This window comes from Typopeltis vanoorti, chromosome 3 (assembly GCF_054136105.1).
Source record: "Typopeltis vanoorti isolate ZY-2024b chromosome 3, IOZ_Tvanoo_1.0, whole genome shotgun sequence".
In the NCBI taxonomy this organism is placed as follows: domain Eukaryota; kingdom Metazoa; phylum Arthropoda; class Arachnida; order Uropygi; family Thelyphonidae; genus Typopeltis; species Typopeltis vanoorti.
Window position 1 is genome coordinate 165,726,974 of NC_143551.1, and position 20,539 is coordinate 165,747,512.

Below are 20,539 nucleotides of genomic sequence, written 5' to 3' on the forward strand. Positions count from 1 at the left end.
ATGAGACAAGAGACTTGGGAGTTATTGTGGGCAGAGAACTTAAGTTTAAAGGGCATGTTGGAAAGATTGCCAAAAGATCACATCAAATTATATGGCTGTTGAGGAACACACTAACAAGCAGGGATAGGGAAGTTATTGCTCCACTCTATATGGCATTAATAAAGCCGCATTTGGGCTATTGTGTACAGATCTGGTCGCCTGTATTTCTTGGTGATGGGGAAATGGTGGAGAGGATTCAGATGCGAGTTACAAAGATTGTTGCAGGTCTGTGGGATGTTCCCTATGAGGATAGATTGATGATCTGTGGGCTCCAAAAAATAGCTGATAGACGTAGGAGAGGAGACGTGATAGAGGCATTTAAATTGTTAAAGGGATTTTAAAGGATTGATACTGATAATATTTTTAAGACCAGTGCAGGAAGTGAGAGAATGAGGGGCCATCCCTGGAGATTGTGTAGAGTGTGGTTAACAAGGGTGTTAGGACTAGATTTTTTACTTTGAGGGTTGTGAATGGGTGGAATGCTTTGCCAGAGGTGGTTGTGAATGCTTCAACTGTGAATGAATTTAAGGTGAAGTATGACAGGTATTGTGTAAATAATGGTTAGTGTGTCAATGTCGGGTCTCCCGCGATGAGTCTTTTGACTCCATGGAGACACTGTTAAAATAATAATAATAATAATAGAAATAAAATGTGTTTCAATTTTCGCATGTTTCTGGCATTACGCCTATTATTAAAATATTGAAAGTTTTTTTTTTTTTTTTTTGTCGTTGTTGTTGCATTGATTATGTTGTGCTGCAGCGTTTTTGCATTCATATATCGAATCTGTGTCCGCATTGCATGGTCATCATGAATATGCAATAATAAATAGTGATATGGGACAAGAACCTCTTAATTTATTTGCCAATAGAGTGCTCTTTGTAATTGCTAGGTTACTAGTCGCTAGACGAAAATTTCATATTTCTCTATGTTTAAGTTATCTCACTGTGATACAGATTCAAATTTTGTAATCGAGGAAATGACTGCTGTTGATGTAGGCACCAGTGCTAGTGGCGATCCGTCTACCCAACAATTTTCTGTTTTGGCAACAGATTTAGAAAGGCAAGAATTGGAAGTAAGCTGTAAATTTATAATAATAAAGCAAAACAACTAGAACTATATTTTAAAATGCAGTATTGTAAAGTGTACTTTTGAGATTAGTTCGGGGCACACACTTAAGACTGTTTTTTTATTATTAAAGTAATATTAATTGTAAATAAAAATAAGTAATGTATGAATAATTGTTGGAAAAATGTTTAACAATGTTCGGCTTACTGGCTACTAGTACGGTATCCCAGTTACTGTTTGTTTGTTTTTTTTAGTAGTGTGATGCTTTCTAGTTTCTTTTTTTTTTTTTTTTAATTTTAAATGCGTTTTTCATTACTGCTTCTTATTTGCATTGAATGGGTACTTATAATACGTAAGTGTGTAGGCTGTTGTCAACTTAAAAAAAAAAACTAATTTGTCATCATTAAATATTAAATGGAGTTGCCCGGAATAATAATAACTTTGGATCGACAATTTTCCTCTAAATTATTCTGTTATCCGTAAAGATTCCAATATTATCATATCTTAATATTTCTATCTTTTAAGACACTTTTTACTGTATCAATCGATCCACATCTTGGTCTTCCTCTGGGTCTTTTTCTTACTAACCTGGCAAAGAACACTTGTTTTGCTAATTTTTCCTCTCCCATTCTGTTTAAGTGACCATATCACCTGAGATTAGCTCTACTAACACATTACTGAACGCTAACAAAATGACAAGTTCTTTCATAATATCCTCATTTTTATGTGATACGACCTTGGTTCCATCTTTCACTCCACTAATCTTGCTCAGAACTCTCATATCAGAGGTCTCCAGTCTTTCATCAAGTGTTTTATTTTCAATCCAGCCCTCAGATTCATAAGTTAAAATTGGAACTCTATCTTGTTGAGTCTGTTGAAGAGCTTCTAGTTATGACCATGGGCCTGTAGAACTGCTTTGGCAATCTGTTGAACTTTGATGGAGTAGAGCTGTTCTATAGGATTAATGTCAATTTTCTGTAGAGCAGCGACAATTGCTGGACAAGAATAGATATGGACAGATGTTAGTTTGATTTCTGGACAGTTCTTGCATATTTCACAGCTTCTAGTTCCGTCCAGCTGAATTTTCATGCTTTTAAAATGTTCTGTCCTTAGTCTGGTGATGATTGTGGTTATTTCTCTATTTTCATTAATTTTGCTGATTTCTTTCTTTTTCTTGATGGTTTGTTTTACCAATCGTATTTTTTGCGACAGAATTACCATCAGATAGTGATAGTGGGTGTGATTTTTGAGGTAAGTGTGTTGCTTCTTTGGCTAATCTGTCTGCTCTCTCATTGCTTTCAATATTTACATGGGCTGATATCCATTGCAGTGTAGGGTTCTTATTTTTCAAATTTTGAGTTGTTAGTTATTCATGAATTTCTTTCTTTCTTTCTTTCTTTTTTTTCTTTTTTTTTTTTTTTTTTTAATGCCTCAAGTGCAGATTTTGAGTCACTGCAGATGGTTATGCCTTCTGTAATGTTTATTACTGGATTAAAGAGATAGAACTTGAGAGCTGCTTGTATGGCTGTTAATTCAGAAGTGAAACTTGAAGCTATTTTTCCAGCTGTGGTTTTGATTTGCATTTCCTTGCCTAAAGATAGAGTTAGAAAAACCCCTGATCCTCCTTGGTTGAGTGCTTTATCAGATGATACAACAGTATAGGCAATGACATGGCTTAGATTATTTAAGTGATGTGTAGTGTCAAGTCCTTTCTTTTATTTTCATGAATCTTTTTTGAACAAGATTCTAGGACATTTAAGTTAATCATTGTGTTTTTTGATAGTATAGTGAAAAAGTGGCTCTTTGCTTATTTCAATGGACAGGTGCTCTAAGTCGATCTGTTGTCTTGTGTACTGGTAATTTAGTGTTTTGACTAATTTCTTTCATATTCCATATAAATTTATGCAGCTGACTTCCTGTCATATCAGCTTTACTAATTCTGTCGTCTGTTTCCATATTTATTTTACCATCATCATCATATTCCTGCCATGTACCCTCAAGGGGTGTACAGGATATGATAGTACTACATGAAAAAAATTGCATCATTATTAACTTCCTATCTACAATTTTCCTCTAAATCAGTCTGTTACTTGTCAAGACTCCAACATTATCAGATCTTATATTTCTATCGTCTAAGGCACTTTGTACCGTATCAATCCACCTATATCTTGGTCTTCCTCTGGGCCGTTTTGCTGCCAACCTGGCAGAGAACACCTGTTTTACTAATCTTTCCTCGCCCATTCTGTTTAAGTGACCATACCACCTGAGATTAGCTCTGCTAATGCATTCCTGGATGCTGACAATGTCAAGTTCTTTCCTAATATCCTCGTTTTTAATATGATATTGCCATTGACGCCATCTGTTCACGCTTATAATCTTTCTCAGGACTCTCATATCTGCAGTCTCTAGTCTTTGGTCAAGTGTTTTACTTCTGACCCAGCTCTCAGATCCATAAGTTAAAACTGGTTTGAATACTGTCTTGTATACAGCTAATTTAGTGTTTCGACTAATTTCTCTCTTATTTTATTTTACCATTTATTTTACCATCTTCACTTAAAATTGTGCCTAAATAGCTGAATTTTTTTACTTGTTCTATAGGTTTGCTATTCAGGATACAGTTAATGTTTTCAATATTTCTGCCTATTTTCATTGTCTTTGTCTTTTTATTGCTGATTTCCTTATCACAACAGTTATTCAGTTTAGTCAGGGAATCTTGCAGACTTGTACTTGATTTATTCAAGTACAAGTCTGCATTTGATTTATTCAATTTGATTTATTCAATTTAATACCACTTTCCTTCTTAATGGGTCAATATAGAGAATGAATAACAGTGGAGACAATGTGCACCCTTGTCACACACCTGATTTTTTCTCAAACCATCTTCCTGCATCTTCTTCAAGTCTAACTGTTGATTTACAGCTTAAATAGAGACTATGTATTGCTTGATGTAATGTCTCATTTACTCCATAAATCTTTTCAAATTGACAAATTAATTTTCAAGTTGACAAATCTTTTCCCAAGATTTGTCAACTATTAGTTGCAATTCTGTCCCTGATAACTTATGTTTGGCCTAAATCCAGCCTGTTCTTCACCAAGCTTCCATTCTACAATTTTTCTTAGCTGTTTCTCAAGTACACTTGCATAAATTTTACCAGGAACACTCAGGAGGGAAATACTTCTGTAATTCTCACATTCAATTTTATTTCTCTTTTTATAGGTGAGTACTATTGAGATCTCTGCTGTGATCTTCTGGAATTCGACCTTCTGACCAGGCATTTCGAATTTGCAATGCAGCCACTGTAAAACTTTTATATCTCCATATTTGAGCATTTCTGGCCAAATTTAATTTCATCTGCTTCAGCTGCCTTTCATTTCAGGTTTTTAATGACTTTTTCTACTTCAAGTATGGATATATTCTTGATTGCATTCCTGTTGAGAGTTTTCTACCATCATCCTGACAGTGCTTATTTCATTTAGCAGTCATTCAAAGTAATTACTCCAGACATCTAGAATATCTTTGCACAATACTATCAATACAATACTATACAATCCTTGCATCAAATTCACTCTAGAAAAAGAATTATCACAAGGCATCTCCTTTCTTGATATGCACATCCAACGGAAACAAGGTATTTCCATTTCCACTTCTGTCTATTGTAAACCAACTTTTTCAGGTCATTACATCCACAATTCATCGGCCTACCATCCATCTCAAAAAATATGGTATCATAAAATCTTTGGTATCTAGAGCACATAAATTTTGTTCCTTTGAAGAATCTTTAAAACAAGAATTGGAAATTATTAAAGATACAGCCTTATTAAATGTATACAATCCAAAAACAACTCAAAAAATCATCAGCCACTTCCCTACACATTAACCCAGACAAGAAGCCCGTAGGACTCCTATATCACATATCAAAGGTATCTCGGAATGTCTGTTAAAAATTATGAAGAAATACAAACTCGCTGCTACCTGTCAACCAGATCCACAATTTGCTACCTTCTCCAAAAGGCAAAACTCTCACCTATGATGCTACCTTGCGTATACGAAGTTTCGTTACAGACAAACAGGAAGCTCTATAAGTAAACACAGGTCTGAACATCAGGAACACATCTGTCATATCAAACTGCACAAATCTGCCCTCTCACAACATGGAGTTCAAAAACCCTAACTATACGATCCAAGGGAAAAACACCAAGCTGCTACATAGATCCTTATATAAAGATGAGCGTTTATATAAAGAAAGTGCTGAAGCATTACGTCACAGACCCAATCTTAACCGTAATGACTATCTCACTGTCCCAAAGGTCTGGGAAATTATTATCCTCAATTGTATAAAATAAATTTATCAGATATATTTTAATTTTATTTTAAATTACAGCTGATTTTTTTTTTTTTTTTAATTCCTCAAACACAATACTGTATGCACAGAGGGAATCCAGTGTAAGCATGTGCACATACTGTTCCACTGAATGTAATTCCTAGTATGGTTTGTAATAACTGCATTCATGATGATGCCTTAAGATGAAATATCGACATATTTACAGTATTAAAATTTAATTACTGTGGTATATGTGTAAATTTTTAGTTATGAATACTCCACAGGTTTCACTATATAATGGATTTATTTTCTATCTTCTTACCACAGTCTTCCCATGACTTGTTTAGCTTTTGTTTTGTTACACATTGCTTTGCTTACATTTTTTTCTGTATTCTCTAAGAGCACAAGCTGACATACTTGCCAGGAACTTTCTATATGCTTTCTTTTCCTTCACTGCCTCTTTAACTTCTTGAGTTCACCACAGAGTTCTGACTTTCTATTCTTACAGTCAATCTCATCTGTATTATAGGCAACCTCACCACATGCCTCTCAAGCTGACTCAACACTTTCTTGAGGATTTACCACTGAATCTCCAAGATTTGGTTCTTGTTTTCAAGCTCTTTCATTTTTATTTCACTGATTGTGTATTTCAGTCTTCAGTTCATCTCTGAAAGCTGCTCAACCCAGATTAGGGTTCCTATAATGTTTTACTAAAATCTGGGACATTCTGAAATTTTTACTTAAAAAACCTGAGACATGTTAAAAATTAAGACAACCAAAAATAAAACTATTATATTATATATGTTACACTTTAAATTAAATACTGCTATAAACATACATTAGCATTAAATCCACTTTAACAAAGGATTATTAATCACAAACATATTTAATTAGAAAAATATTTATCAGATTTATGGACCTGTTCAAGAATTTTTTTTTTCTTTTGATATTTGATCATAGAACTCACCACGAAAGACATTCTTAAAATATGTCTTTACAATGATTAAAGCTTTTACTGTCTCAATTTTAAGTCTGTTTTTTTTCATCTGTCCAGAGAGCATTTATTAATGAAAAAACACGTTCAACAGCTGCATTAATTCCTGGCAGTGCTAAACAAGAACTAACTAGGCATTTAATACTCCCAGAATTTATATCCTACTTTGTAAAATGAGCAAACATTTCACACCATTTATCACTAACACTTTGATCCTTTTGTTCACTCCACACTTCAAATTTGCTTTCACAATGTTTTTTCACACATACAAACTCATCAAATAAGTCCTCTTCATTCACAGTAAAATTTGGTGACACTGTCTGCATGAATATGTAGCTTCCTTCTATGTTCTTCCAAGTCACAGATCCTTTCCCTTCAAATTAATCCCATCCATAGACTGAAGAGTGTGAGAAATGGCGTACACCACTCCTGAATATATTCATACAGGTGCGGTATTGATTATATTCAGGAGAAATCTACTGCATAGCTTTCAAACTTTTCAACTGTTATGTGTCCTTTTTCTAATTCTTGCAACTCTTTTCTCATAGTAGTTGTAAGAAAGTTTTCTGCCTTCCTACAATTTAACCTTTCCACCAGTTTGTTTGTTTCATCCTTCACTTCAATTACTGTTATATCTTGCTTTTCGATACATTTAATGGTATCATAAAAGGTTTTGAACTGGCTGGCAAGGAAATGCAGGAGTGTAATTAAAAGTGGATTTTCAAAGAAATTTTTGAGCCTGATAAGACATTTGTCAATAGAAAGAAAATATGACTTCAATGAAGGGAACATGTCAATAAACCTCTGAATTGCAGGCAAAAGAGAGAGCCATCTTGTCTTGCTGCTACCCAAAACAATTTTATACTCTTGTGTTTGTGAATTCACAAAATGATTTAAGTTCCTCAACTCATACACAATGTGTGTGGAAATGTTGGTAAATCTTGTTAATTATTAACTGAAGATCGATAGGTAAGCAATCTGAAGCAGTCTGCACAGCATTATGTATTGCATGTGCAGGGCAACCAATTCCATTTAAATTGTTCGCAGTGTTTTCTTGCTTTTTGAAGTACAGATTATTCTTTCCCTTTCTCTTCTTTCCATCAAAGTTTGTATTTGTACTATCTTCTGATATAGCGATAACCTTTTTCAGGAGATCTGACTTCTGTAACACTTCCAACACATAAGAAAATAAAAGTTCTGAAGTTTCACCACCTAAATTAACTAACTCCAACACATTCACCTTCACACCTTTTTCTGGATGATAGTATCTAATGACCAGAGGCACTAATTTCACGTCAAAGTGGTTTGATGAATCAATTAGTACTGATATAAAATGAACTTCTTTTAGCTCTTCCTCAATCTGCTTTGTCGCTAATGCCTCAATAACATTGGTTATTATTGCCTTGCACTTTGTTTGCGAACACCTGAATTTATCATTGAAAATTTTTTTCACGATGGTTGTTGCGCACCTGTGCTGCCAGTGATAACTCTTTTTCCCTTTCACTCTTGGTTTTCACAATTAAAAAATTACTTATACTGCAGTTGGAAGCCTTACTTCGAACAGCAGCTTTATGTTTTTTCTTTTTCACGTGGTTGACTATGTCTGACCGACCACCATACGAAATGCAAAATTTACAGTTACATAAAGTACATTCCACATTTTTGTCTACACCTTTTAATAAAAGGAAATTCTCTTCTAATATTATCATTAATACTGCACTTTCGTTTCGGCATTATAGGGGTAGAAAACGATAAAAATTATAACACTCAAAGTATTGATCAAGTAAGATACTGTTATAACAGAAGCATGGGGGAAAAAAAGAACATCTCCATTAGTTACTATTAGTTATTAGCATGTACCACTTGTTGGCTTATGCTTGGACTTGCCGAACTTGTATAGTTTTCTATACTCGGCATGAAACTCTTAGATTTTCTATCTATGAGTTTCTTATTCGGCTAAGAAATAATGTTGGATTCAGTATCCACTTAATTTGAATTAGTTAGTTATATTATTTATAATACAAATGATTATTATTATAAATAATAAATAAATAAAATTTATTATTATCAACATTGTAATAGAAATTGGTACTAAAAACAAGATAAAATCTGTTTATCAGTTTTTTTCCTGAAGGATACTTAAAAAAGCAGCACTTTTGGAATTAACTCGAGACATTTTTATAAAAAATGGAACTGTTCCAGGAAAAATGGGACGAATGGGAACCCTAACCTAGATTCATTTTAAAACTTCCTTACACACTCTTCTTTTCAATATGAAATTCAATTTTATCCTGCTCAAAAGTAATAGTGATCACTTCCTATTTCAAATCTTCTGTATACTGTTGTGTCCTAAACCAGTGGGAAAACATCACTATCAACTATAATGTAGTCAATGAAACTTTTCTTATATCTTGCATCTTCTCTCCATGTGAATTTGTGCACATTTTTATGTTGGAACATGGTATTAGTAATCACTAATCCATGTCCTTAACAGAAATCCAGCAGGTATTTACCATTATTATTAGCTTTGCACTTTTCTCCAAATTTTCCCAAAACATTTATACATGTCTGGTAATCATTTTCTACTCTGCTGCTTAGATCTCCAACAAGGACTGACTTTTACTTTTTTTAGTGAACCAGTTGCCTTCTCTAATGCCTCAAAAAAATTCCTCCAATTCTTCCTTGGTAGAACCTTCTGTTGGATTATAAGCACAAATAAGTCTCATTGTCCGGTTTCCTCTTCTGATATTTGCCCATATCCCTCTATTTGGTATTTCCTGTCATTCAAGAAGATTATTCTCATATTTCCGGTTGAATACTATGGCTACTCCCTCTTTTCTCTGATTGTTATTACCTTAATATAATATTTTGTATTTGTCACTTAGATCTCACCTGTTTTTGTCTTCTTTGTTTTACTCACCCCTATTATGTTGATCTGGTACTTGTCCAATTCTTCTGTTCTTTCCATTTTTTTTTCCATTGATGTCTCTTACATGGATAGTACCAGTCTTGAACTCTGTTGATGTTGATTTGGATTGTTTTCTGGGATTTGTTCAAGTAGCTGACTTTTCACTGTTCACCCTGGTTCCCTGGTGGAAACAATGGGAGCCTTGTTTAACCAGGCAACAACCCAGCTGGCATGAAATTTTGTCATGTCGTACCATCATTTTACATTGTTAATTTAATCCAATAAGAATACAATTTGGTCAGCTAAGTTTCAAGTTGCCAGCCCATCCTCGTTCATTCAGTATACAAGTAGATACCTAACAGAGTGCACCACGAGAAGGTGAGGATTGGACATTAGGTCGGAAGCCCTGGTCGGTTCTCTGCATTCCTTAAGAGGCTATGTGGAGGTTTCCTCTCAGTTATTGAGCTTTGTCACTTGATTCCCGACACTTAAGCATCCCCAAACTAATTTATTATAATTTTTATTTCAAGTCGTTAAAGTGATTCTTAAATCAAAATATTTAAAAATTGCTATAACTCTGAAGAGTGATAGCATGTTAAGTTTTAATTATTATTATTATTTGTGACACCTCCAAGGAGCCCAAAGACTCATTGTGGGAGGACACCTACTGTACAACTCTCCATCTCCACCACTGCCGAACTTCTACTACCAATCAACTACATCAGCGCCATCTACCACCACAAGTGTTTTTTGTCTGTAAATTGCATGTGTTCTGAAGGACCAATTTGTCTAATAATAATAATTATTATGTTAATTAAAAATAGGTCTATTATATCATTATATGATGGACCTATTTTTATATGCAGTTTATTGCTGTATACATTTTTTTATAAAAAGTATATATAGCCAGACACTTTGCATACAAAGTATAGGTACATATGAATAGTCTCTATAGCCCATTCAATATTTAGTTCTTAGCATATAAGATGCTAAGAACTTTAGTGGTTTTTCAGATGATGATGAGTTAGCCGGTCTCCTATAAAGGTGACTGGGTTTTAGCTTCCTGAAACTTGGACTTTTCATAAAAGCCCAGGTGTAATTTATTATTTAAAGCAGTTTTTTTTATCTCCATTAGTGCCTTGACTTTTTTTTCTGTTGCTTTCACGTTGGCTGTTCCTTGGACATGTTGTTTTTGTACACAAAGCATTCTTCACTATGGTATTTACTGTCGATACTGCAAGACAGAGTTCATGTACTACATCTGATAAGCTTTGTCCACCTTCATATTTCTGTATTATTCATAATTTAATCTCTAGATTGAATGCAGTACATTTGCGAGATGGTTTGTTTTGATTCAAGGGCACATTTACCACCAGCCATTATGAATAATATTTAGAAAAAATTACCAAAAACATTGAAAATAAACACGACACTATATAAGTGCATTCACAGCAAGAGACATGCAGGAACTGGAATGACGTAGCTTGTGGGGCAGAGCGAAGTTTTTACTGAAGTACAGATTTACCTATCTTGGGGTTTGTCTGTGAATATATATATTGATCAAATTATGTGGAGAACTGACCAGAACTTCTAATATCCAGTCCTCATCTTTTCCTGATGCATTCTGTTAATTTTTTACCTGGATACAAAAACGAATGAGGACAGGCCAGCAATTTGGGATTTAGCTTACCAAATTGTATTCTTATTGGCTTAAACCATAATACAATAATGGTTCAGCAAGGCTCCCATTGTTTTCATCAGGGAATGAAAGTGAACCGTGAAAAGATAGCTACTGCAACAAATACCAGTTCATCACCAGCAGTGTTCAAGATTGGATTCATCAATGGAAAAGAAATAAAACTAGCAGAATAATTGGATAAGTATCAGATTGACATAATAGGCATGGCTGAAACAAAGAAAACAAAATCCTGCGATGAGTCTACTGACTCCATGGAGATACCCATAATAATAAAAACAGGTGAGATCTTTCTGAGTGATAAATATGAAATATTATATTCAGGCAATAACAATCAGGGAAAAAAGGGAGTAGTTATAGTATTCAACAGTAAATATCAGGATAATCTTCTTGAATGGCACAGTATCAAGTAGAGCGATGTGAGCAGATAACAGAATATGGAACTGGAAAATGAGACTTGTTTGTGCCTAGTCTACAATAGGCTTTAATAAGGAAGAAGTGGAGGAATTTCTTGAGGCATTAGAGAAGGCAACCATCACAACAAAAAAGGAAAAGTTGGTCCTTGTTAGACATCAAAATAGCCTAGTAGGAAATGATTACCAGAGACATATAGAAATATATTAGGAAAATTTGGAGAAAGGAGAAAACCTAATAATAATGGTAAGTACCTGATGAATTTCATTTTAGGATATGGACTAGTTATTGCAGTTACCATGTTCCAATAAAAATGTGCACAAATTCATATGGATAGGATATGCAAGAAATGAGAAAAGTTTCATTGACTAGGTTATTGTAGACAATGATCTTTTCCTGCTTGTTCAGGACATGAGTATACAGAGGATTTGAAATTGAAAGTGATCATTTAATTTTGAGCAGGTTAAAATTGAATTTCTTATTGAAAAGAAGAGTGTCTAAGAAAATTTTAAAACAAAATAATTTGAAAACAAGAACCAACCTTCGAGATTCAGTGGCAAACCCTGAAGAAAACATAGATTGCTTCAGCCAGAGGCATGTGGTGAGGTAATCTTCTAGGATAGAAAAACCACCATTACATGGGTGGACTGAAGAAGTTAAAGAGGCAGTCTAGGAAAAGAAGAAGACATATTGAAAGTTCCTGGCAAGTAAGCTTGTGCTCTTATGGAATACAGCAAAAAATATAAGAAAGTGTAAAATTGCTAAACAAAAGTCATGGGAAGACTTTGGTAAGAACATAGAAAATAAATATCAGGAAGGTGGCAAAATATTCTGGAGACTGTTGAAGAAGCTTAGAAATGGAGGAAAGATTATAAAGATGAAAACTGAAAATAAGATATTGTATATGTCTGGAGCAATTACTTTGAAAGATTGCTAAATGGAATAAGCAGTGTCAGCATGGTGGTAGAAAACACAACGGTAATGCAATCAGGAATCCATATTTATACTTGAAGTAAAAAAGCCATCAAAAACCTGAAATGTGGAAAGCCAGCTAGCCTAGACGATATATGACCAGAAATGCTGAAATAATTCGCTAGCCTGGTTAGAGGGTAAAATTCTAGATGATTGGAGTTCTCATAGTACCCATGTATAAAAAAGAAAAGAAAACCAAACGTGAGAATTATAAAGAAATTTCCGTGAGTAGACATACTACTTACTATTATAATAACAGAATTAATGCACGTAAATTATTCTTTATTCGTAGAATTTTTGTCTGAGTATCACAGGCATCATCAGTGCAGGTACAAAGGCTAATTAAACAATAACTGTTATATTCACAAAGCGCCACCTAAGTTGTTAAGGTTAAATTTCCTAAATAAAAAGAATTACAATATATTAATTTCTCCTTCATATCCAATGGTTATAAGAATTCCTTCATAAAAAGAGCTTTAAGTAGTCGTGCTCCAGCATCCTCTTCAAATACAGAAGAACCTACGCGTATACCTATCCCCTATGTACAAGGCATTAGCGAACACATAGCTAAAATGTTAAAACTAAATATTTGTGTGGCCTTTCGACCCGTCAGAAAAATCTCCACATTCCTCATGTCTCCGAAGGACAAGCTCCCACATCTCAGCTATCCAGGTGTCTACCAGATTCCCTGCTCTTGTGGGTTATCGTATTTCGGACAAACAGGAAGATCCGGTTAGAAGAACACAAGTTGTATATCCAGTACCTTGAACCTAAACAGTCTGGACTTGCAGAGCATGCCATCAACACCAGACATAGAGTTCAGTGGAACAAGACAAAAGTCATTCACAAAAGTCGGTTCCTAATGGAACGGCTTTACAAAGAAACATGTGAAACGTTACTTCACTCCCCTAATCTAAACAGATCCGATGGTCTACATGTTTCCCCCTTGTAGGAGATAGTACTCTATAAATCAGCAATCTTTCCCAACTTGTAATTGTATACATATGTATATATTTATATATATTAAAAATAAAAATTAAAAAAAAAATTTTTTTTAAAAAATAAATTTAGGAAATTTAACCTTAGCTACTTAGGTAACGCTTTGTGAAAATAACAGTTATGGTTTAATTAGCCTTTGTACCTGTACTGATGATGCCTGTGATACTCAGGCGAAAATTCTACGAATAAAGAATAATTTACGTGAGTTAATTCTGTTATTATAATAGTAAGTAAAGAAATTCCTTATTGAGTGTTCTAGTAAGTGGAACTGTACTTTGGTGAAACTTGATCTCATTGGTGGAACTGTACTCTAGGAAATTGAGAAAGCCAGAGACTTGGGAGTGTTAGTGGAAAAGGAGCTGCTGCTTCTTGATCAGCAGAAGCTGCTGACTAAGAAGCAGCAGTAGCTTTCCCTGAAGAATTTCGCAAAATAATTGAGGAAAAGGGGGTATGTGCTAGAATGAGTCTCGAATACAAATGAGAGTGCCTAACAGGTCTTATTTTACCCAAGAGGAAAAACAAATGACATTATTTAAAATAAGTAAAGATAGAATGACACTTTTTTGTGCAAATGCATCAGGCAATATGATCAAACCCAATATGTTTTGACATTTTAGAAACCCCAGAACTTTAAAAGGGAACAAACAAACTCCCTGTCTATCAAAAAAAGCATGGGTAACATTAGAATTTTGCCTGGATTGGTTTAAGCATTTGTATCTGAAATAGAGAAGTACCTGTGGCTGAAAAATCTTTCTTTCAAATGAACGAAAGATTTTTCAGCCACAGGTATTTCTCTATTAAAAGAAGTTATGCTTATCCCGAACAATGCACAAAATGCTGAAGTCATCTGTGGGGTATAAAGCTCATTACACAAAATCGTCTCTTCGTCAAATTTTCAATGCAATGGATGAAAGTTTAAATGTTGGGAGTTATACAGAGATGGAAACAATTTGGCATTGCAGATTACATTTTCACAGTTAAAGAAGCACTGAAGGAACAAAAACAGGACTTAGTTTATACATGCTAAAAAATGCTATGGTTGGAATCAGTGAAAAATGTAGTGAGAGGTAGAAAAACTCTTACAAGAGCCTAATTATGAGTTATCACAAGAGAATCTTGATTGAGCCTGTAGAGTCTTTTGTGGTCTATTCAAAGATTTTATAAATTTAAAACACAAAATCCATGAATTAGATCCTTCAGTGGAAAGGAGTATGCAAATAGCTCAAGAATTGGAACAGGCATTTGTACCATACATTGTGCTGTACAACAAAATGAGACAAAAAAAAAAAAAGCAGCAGCTTCCTGTAACAGTTGTTTCATAAAAAAATTAATGTTTTTACTTTATGTTCGCGAATAAGATGTGTGGTCATATACATGGGTTAAAATATTATTTTTCTTTAGTTTTGATTTAAATGCATTGACAAATTTAACAATAAATCATTTTATCGATTTCTCATATTTTTATTTTATTAGCATTTATGAGAAGAAAAATATCCCTTAAAAACGTGTGGAAGAAAGGAGTCACTGAATTTCTATTGAACACTGAAAGTTGAGTGTAGATTTACATTTTAAGAAAATGTTTTTCTGAGAGGGGGATAACCAGGGAGGGGGCATCAATTATTTGCAAATGTTCACTATTCGTGAGGGAACACTGTATTTGAAGATATATGTGAACTTCAAAGGATATAATTTTAGATTTAAAAATAACATCAGAAAAATTTGTGCTGGACCTTGTTCATCATTTGGAGCTCCAGTGTTAAGACCAACATGAGAAGTACAGTAATTCTAATTCCTCAATTATTTGAGGAATTAGGATTACCAGGAAAGCAGTTTGTTGTCTGATAACTGAGGAGTTGGATAACTGAATGTACAGTTACTTGATGCTGTACCATGAGCCATTTGATAACTCATAAGTTAATTGAAAGTTCAGTCATTTGAAGTTAGGATAATTGGTAGATTACTGTAATAAGTGGAATTTCAAAAAAGTCAACTCTGAAGGAGTTGAGTGGTATTAACTGAGAGAAGTTATGCAATCACTTCCATTAAAGAACATCTAAGTTTATTCCAAGAAATAAGTTTTGTGATAAATCTCGAATCATTCAGGTGATTAATCAGCTTCTCAAAAAAATTCAAAGTAAGAAAAATTATGTTAATTCATCTGATAATTCAGCTAATAAGTATGATAGATCACAAGTTGTTAAACTTGTTAATTAATATACACATATTGTTTCCTTTACACGAAAAGATATTTCTGAATCTGTTTCTTGCACTGATTTCAAATGTTTTTACAATTTACATACCATTCCGGAGGTGTTTTTTTATTTTTGATCCACACATGAATGGCCACAACAAGACCTATAGCACGTTAGTGCTGTATGTTAGTAAGAGGAACAGAAGAGAGAGGGGGGGGTAGTCTGTTCACATTTTGCTTGAAACACTGAGGGGTTGTAATCTTTGGGGAAGGCAGAGCATGGGGAGAATATTCCAAAGGACAGAAGTAGATGAAATGAAAGAAGAGGCAGTGAAGTTGGTTCGATAAGTTTCAAGATGCACTGTAAAAGAGTGTTGGTTAGCAGTGGCTGTTGTATATTAATGATATTGATATGCATCTGTTTGCAAATAATTTAAAATTGGGGAGAGCATGCAGAGTCAAGCTGATGTTAGGGACTTACAAGAGGAATTTTTTTTTTTTTTTATGTATCCACACACGAAAAGTCACAAGACTTCTGGTACGTTAGTGCCACCATGTGTGGACAAGAGGAATAGAAGAAAGGAGGAATCCATTCACATTTTGCTTGAACAGCTGGGGGTTGTAATTATTATCATTATTACGAGCGACTCCAGGGAGCCCTTAGAGTCATCGAGGGAGGCCCTAAACATCATGTCCACACAACTATACGACATTTTCACAGTATCTATCATACCTTTCCTTGAACTCACTCACCGTCATAGCACCCATAACAGACTCTGGCAGCTTATTCCACTCATTTACCAGCTCTAACACCCCTGCTAACCACACTCTTGCCCAGCTTCCATAGGTGTCCCCTAGTTCTCCCACCACTAGTCCTGATCTCAAAAATATCCTCTGAATTAATCCTGTGGAAACCCTTTAGCAATTTGAATGTCTCAATCATATCTCCCCCTCTTCTGCCTATCAACCAATTTTTGCAACCCACAAATCTTCAACCTGTTCTCATATGGTTCATTCCATAGACCCGCTATCATCTTAGTCACTCGCCTCTGGATCCTCTCCACCTCCTCCCCATCAAGAAGGAACCTAGGTGACCAAATCCTGGCACAGTAGTCGAGATGAGGTCTTATCAAGGCTCGGTACAGAGGTACAATAACTTGCTTGTTTCTGCTCGTCAAGGTATTTTTCAACAACCAAGTGAGTTGATGAGCTGATTTAGCTACTTTTGCAATGTGCCCCCTAAACTTCATCTCCCTGTCCACCAACACTCCCAAGTCCCTCATCAATCTCCTGGAGTACAGTTCCACCAATGTGGTATACTGCTGCTAATCTTTTCACCCCAAAATGCATAACCTTACATTTTGTCACATTAAATTGACATCCATTCTCCTTAGCCCAGAACTCCAATCTGTCCAAGTCATCCTGCAAGATTTTGATATCTTCTGCATTCACTATCGCCCTACCCAACTTTGCATCATCAGCGAACAAATGAACTGTTCCTCTTAGATCCTTCCCTATATCGTTAATGAACAGATTAAACAGCAGTGTTCCAAGAACAGAACCCTGCGGCACACCACTAGTCACAGGTTGTCTTTTGGACTCTACTCCTGAATGAACTACTCTTTGATATCTCTCCATCAACCACCCACCTATCCATTTCACCAACCCTATATCCATTCCCATATGTTGTAGTTTACGGATTAGAATTCCATGTGGTATCCTGTCAAATCCTTTGCCAGGTCCAGCAGTATCACTTTAAACCCATTACCCTTATCCAGTTCAGCCATCACCTTGTTATAAAACTTGAGCAAGTTACCGAGGCATGATCTACCCTTCACAAAGCCATGCTGTCCCCCGTACAGTATCTCATTTTCATCAATCCATTCCTGTATTTTTCCCTTGACTACTTTCTCCAAGACCTTGACAACAACTCCTGATATGCTGATCGGTCGGTAAGTTGCAACCGTAGTCTTGGATTCTCCTTTATGCAAATAATCTTTGGGGAAGGTAGTTTTTTTTTGGGGGGGGGGGATGTTCCAAAGGACAAGTAGATGGAATGAAAGAGGAAGCAGTGAAGTTGGTTTGGTGTTTCAAGATAGACTGTAAAAGGGTGTTGGTTAGCAGGGGCTCTTGTTTTAATGATTTTGGAGGAGAATGGAGGAATAGTAGTGGTCAGTTCAGGAGCACTTTCCATGAAAGTAGAAGAGGTACAAGGCAGAAATTGAATGTCTATGAGAGAGCAATCATTAATTAGCTGGGTTACCCTCTCCTGGATGGAATCGAGCAATCTTAGAGAGGATTTTGGTGTACCATCCCAAATATGGGAGCAATGTTCCATGGCCAGGCAGATTTGGGCTTTGTATAGAGTTAGCAGCTGTGAAGTAGTGTCTTGTGCACAAAAAGTATACCAATTTTTAAAGGTACTTGTGGCATGACTATAAACAACTGATTACATGATAACCACAGTAATTAACTTTAATGAAATGAAAGTACAGATATTTCATACTGAAAATAACAGTACATTATCAGTGCATAGAAAAAACAAGCAAATTAAAGAAACGGAATACAAGGTACATACAACAATCAGTTTACCAATTAAAAACTGTTGCTGCATGCTAGTAATAAATAATATTATTAAAACTTTTTTATGGTTACATAAAATCTCCATTTCATTAAAGTTAATTACTGTGGTTATCATGTAATTTGTTGTTTAAAGTACACCAAGTTTTTTGGTGGCTGGAGAAGCTATAGTTGAAATGTGGTTGTTCCAGGAAAGATTGGAGGTACAGGTCAGTCCAGAAGAGAGATCTGATTGTGTTTGGATTACAATCCTCAGCTGTTTTTTGTGACTTTTCCTTCAAGATTAATGAAGGTAAGGGGGGGGGGAGGAATGCCAGCTCTTTCTTATGAAAATTAGACAGGACCGAGTTTTGGTGGCATTGAAGTTTACAAGGCTGTCCTCACTGGGATATAGCTATGAGATCTGAGTTCAGGTCACTGTTTGTAGTAGATATTGAGAATTCTAATACTTGAGCATTACAACATTTGTTGAATGAAAAAGAGATTAATGGAATGTACTGTCATCAGCAAAGCTATGGATAGGATTAGAAGTCTGTGAGAGCAGGTCATTTATATACAAGAGGAAGAGAATGGTTGAAATAACAGAACCCCAGCAGTACTCCTGCATTGGTGGGGGAAATCTGAGGAGAGTAAACCATCCACCATGACATGTAGTGAGTGACCAGTGTGCAACTGGATCACCAACTTTCTCACTGGTCACTCACTACATGTCATGGTGGATGGTTTACTCTCCTCAGATTTCCCCTCAGATGTGGAAGTTAGTCCATGGGATGGCAGGTTAAGTAGGCCCCCCCTGTCCCAAACCTGATCAAATGCCTTTGAAATGTCGAGGGCAACCACGAGTTTCTCCAAAGTTCTCCATTGCCTTAGTGCAGAGGTCAGTGGTGAAAGCAAGATCAACTGTAGATTGTGAGTGTCATTGATTAGTCGGTATGTCTGTAGGTGGTTCAAGAGTTGTTTATTGATGACCTTCTCCATAATTTTAGAGAAAGAACAGAACCCTGAGTTATGTTAGAGAGCAATTGGATGGTAGTTTGTTGGTTGACTTTTATCATGTTTCTTTGGGATGGGCTGAATGTGGACCTGTTTCTAGTTTGTAAGGTAGATGCCAGTTGAATAGAATAGATTGAAGAGGCAATACAGGATAGGTTTTAGTTCCTGGACACATTTTAACACAATGGGTAGGATACCATCAGGACCAGATGCCTTGTTTGTGTTTATTTTATTTAGGATTCTTCAGATTTCTTTTTGTTGGAAGACTATGGGAGACATTAAGGGAGCCGTTCTTCGTGGAGTGAAGAACGGCTCCCTTAATGTCTCTTTTTGTGAACCTTTGAACAGGTCATCAATGCAGGAATTGGAAGAGAAAAGTGATGCCAGTAAGTTGGCCTTGTCTTTAGGTGAGGTAATTACAGTACCATCCAGATGTGAGAGTGGTAGAAACCTGGGTGGGTAGAAGTTGCACCAAGTGGCCTTAAATGGGATAGATTGAAGAGCTCAAGGGGCTTGAATAGATTGTATAAATGGGCAGGTAATGGAATTGCAAGTTCAGTGTTGCAAAGTGTCAGGTTTTGAAATTTGGTAAGCAACGATAAGATGGAAAGTATATACTTGGTGGGAAAACTTGTAAGGAGGTAGAGGAGATGAGATACCTGTGAATGGTAGTGGATAAGGGCCTGAAAATCAGGGGCTACATTGCACAAGGTGTGAAGTCTTCACATTGGATAATAGCAATGATATGGAGGTCCCTGACTTACAGAAATAGAGATTATAATTTCAATGTATAAAGCCTTGATCAGGCCTCATATGGATTATTGTACTCAGATTTGGTCTCCAGGTTTTCATGGTGATGAAGATATGTTAGAAGGATCCAGAGAAGATTCACAAAGGTTGTCAGTGGTCTTTGGAATGTGGAATGCAAGAACAGATTGAGATAATGTAAATTGCAAAGCCTTGTGAATAGAAGGAGGAAGGGGGGGGGGATATGATTGAGACATGTAAGTTAGTCAGGGATTGTTATCATGTTGACATGGAAGAAATTTTTCGTAGAATGGGAAGGGGGAGGGATAGAACAAGAGGCCATCCCTGGAAACTGTTTAAGGAGGGTGTGAGCAGAAGTTTCTTTGCATGGAGAGTGGTTGGTGAGTCGAATGCATTGCTTGAATGTGTTGTGAATGTTGATACACTGAATCAGTTTAAGGTACTGTTGGATGAGCATTGTATGCGATAGTGTGTACCCACCACAATGAGTCTCTTACTCCATGGAGGTCAGATGTTAATGATAATAATAATAACAGCAGCATTTGAAATGTACTGTTGAAGAGTATTGCTAGGAATAAATTGGAGAGAGATAAACTAA

General features: G+C 35.6%; 1 protein-coding gene across 1 annotated transcript in view; it reads left to right on the top strand.

The window, feature by feature from the left end:
• Positions 1 to 829: 829 nt before the first annotated feature.
• CSN8 (COP9 signalosome subunit 8) overlaps positions 830 to 20,539 on the top strand; it is a 158,462-nt gene continuing 138,752 nt past the window's right edge. Inside the window, exon 1 of the mRNA XM_090416181.1 lies at positions 830 to 1,111. Within this exon, the coding sequence (XP_090272307.1) occupies positions 965 to 1,111 (147 nt within the window). The 5' untranslated portion in view covers positions 830 to 964. The remainder of the gene's footprint in view (positions 1,112 to 20,539) is intronic.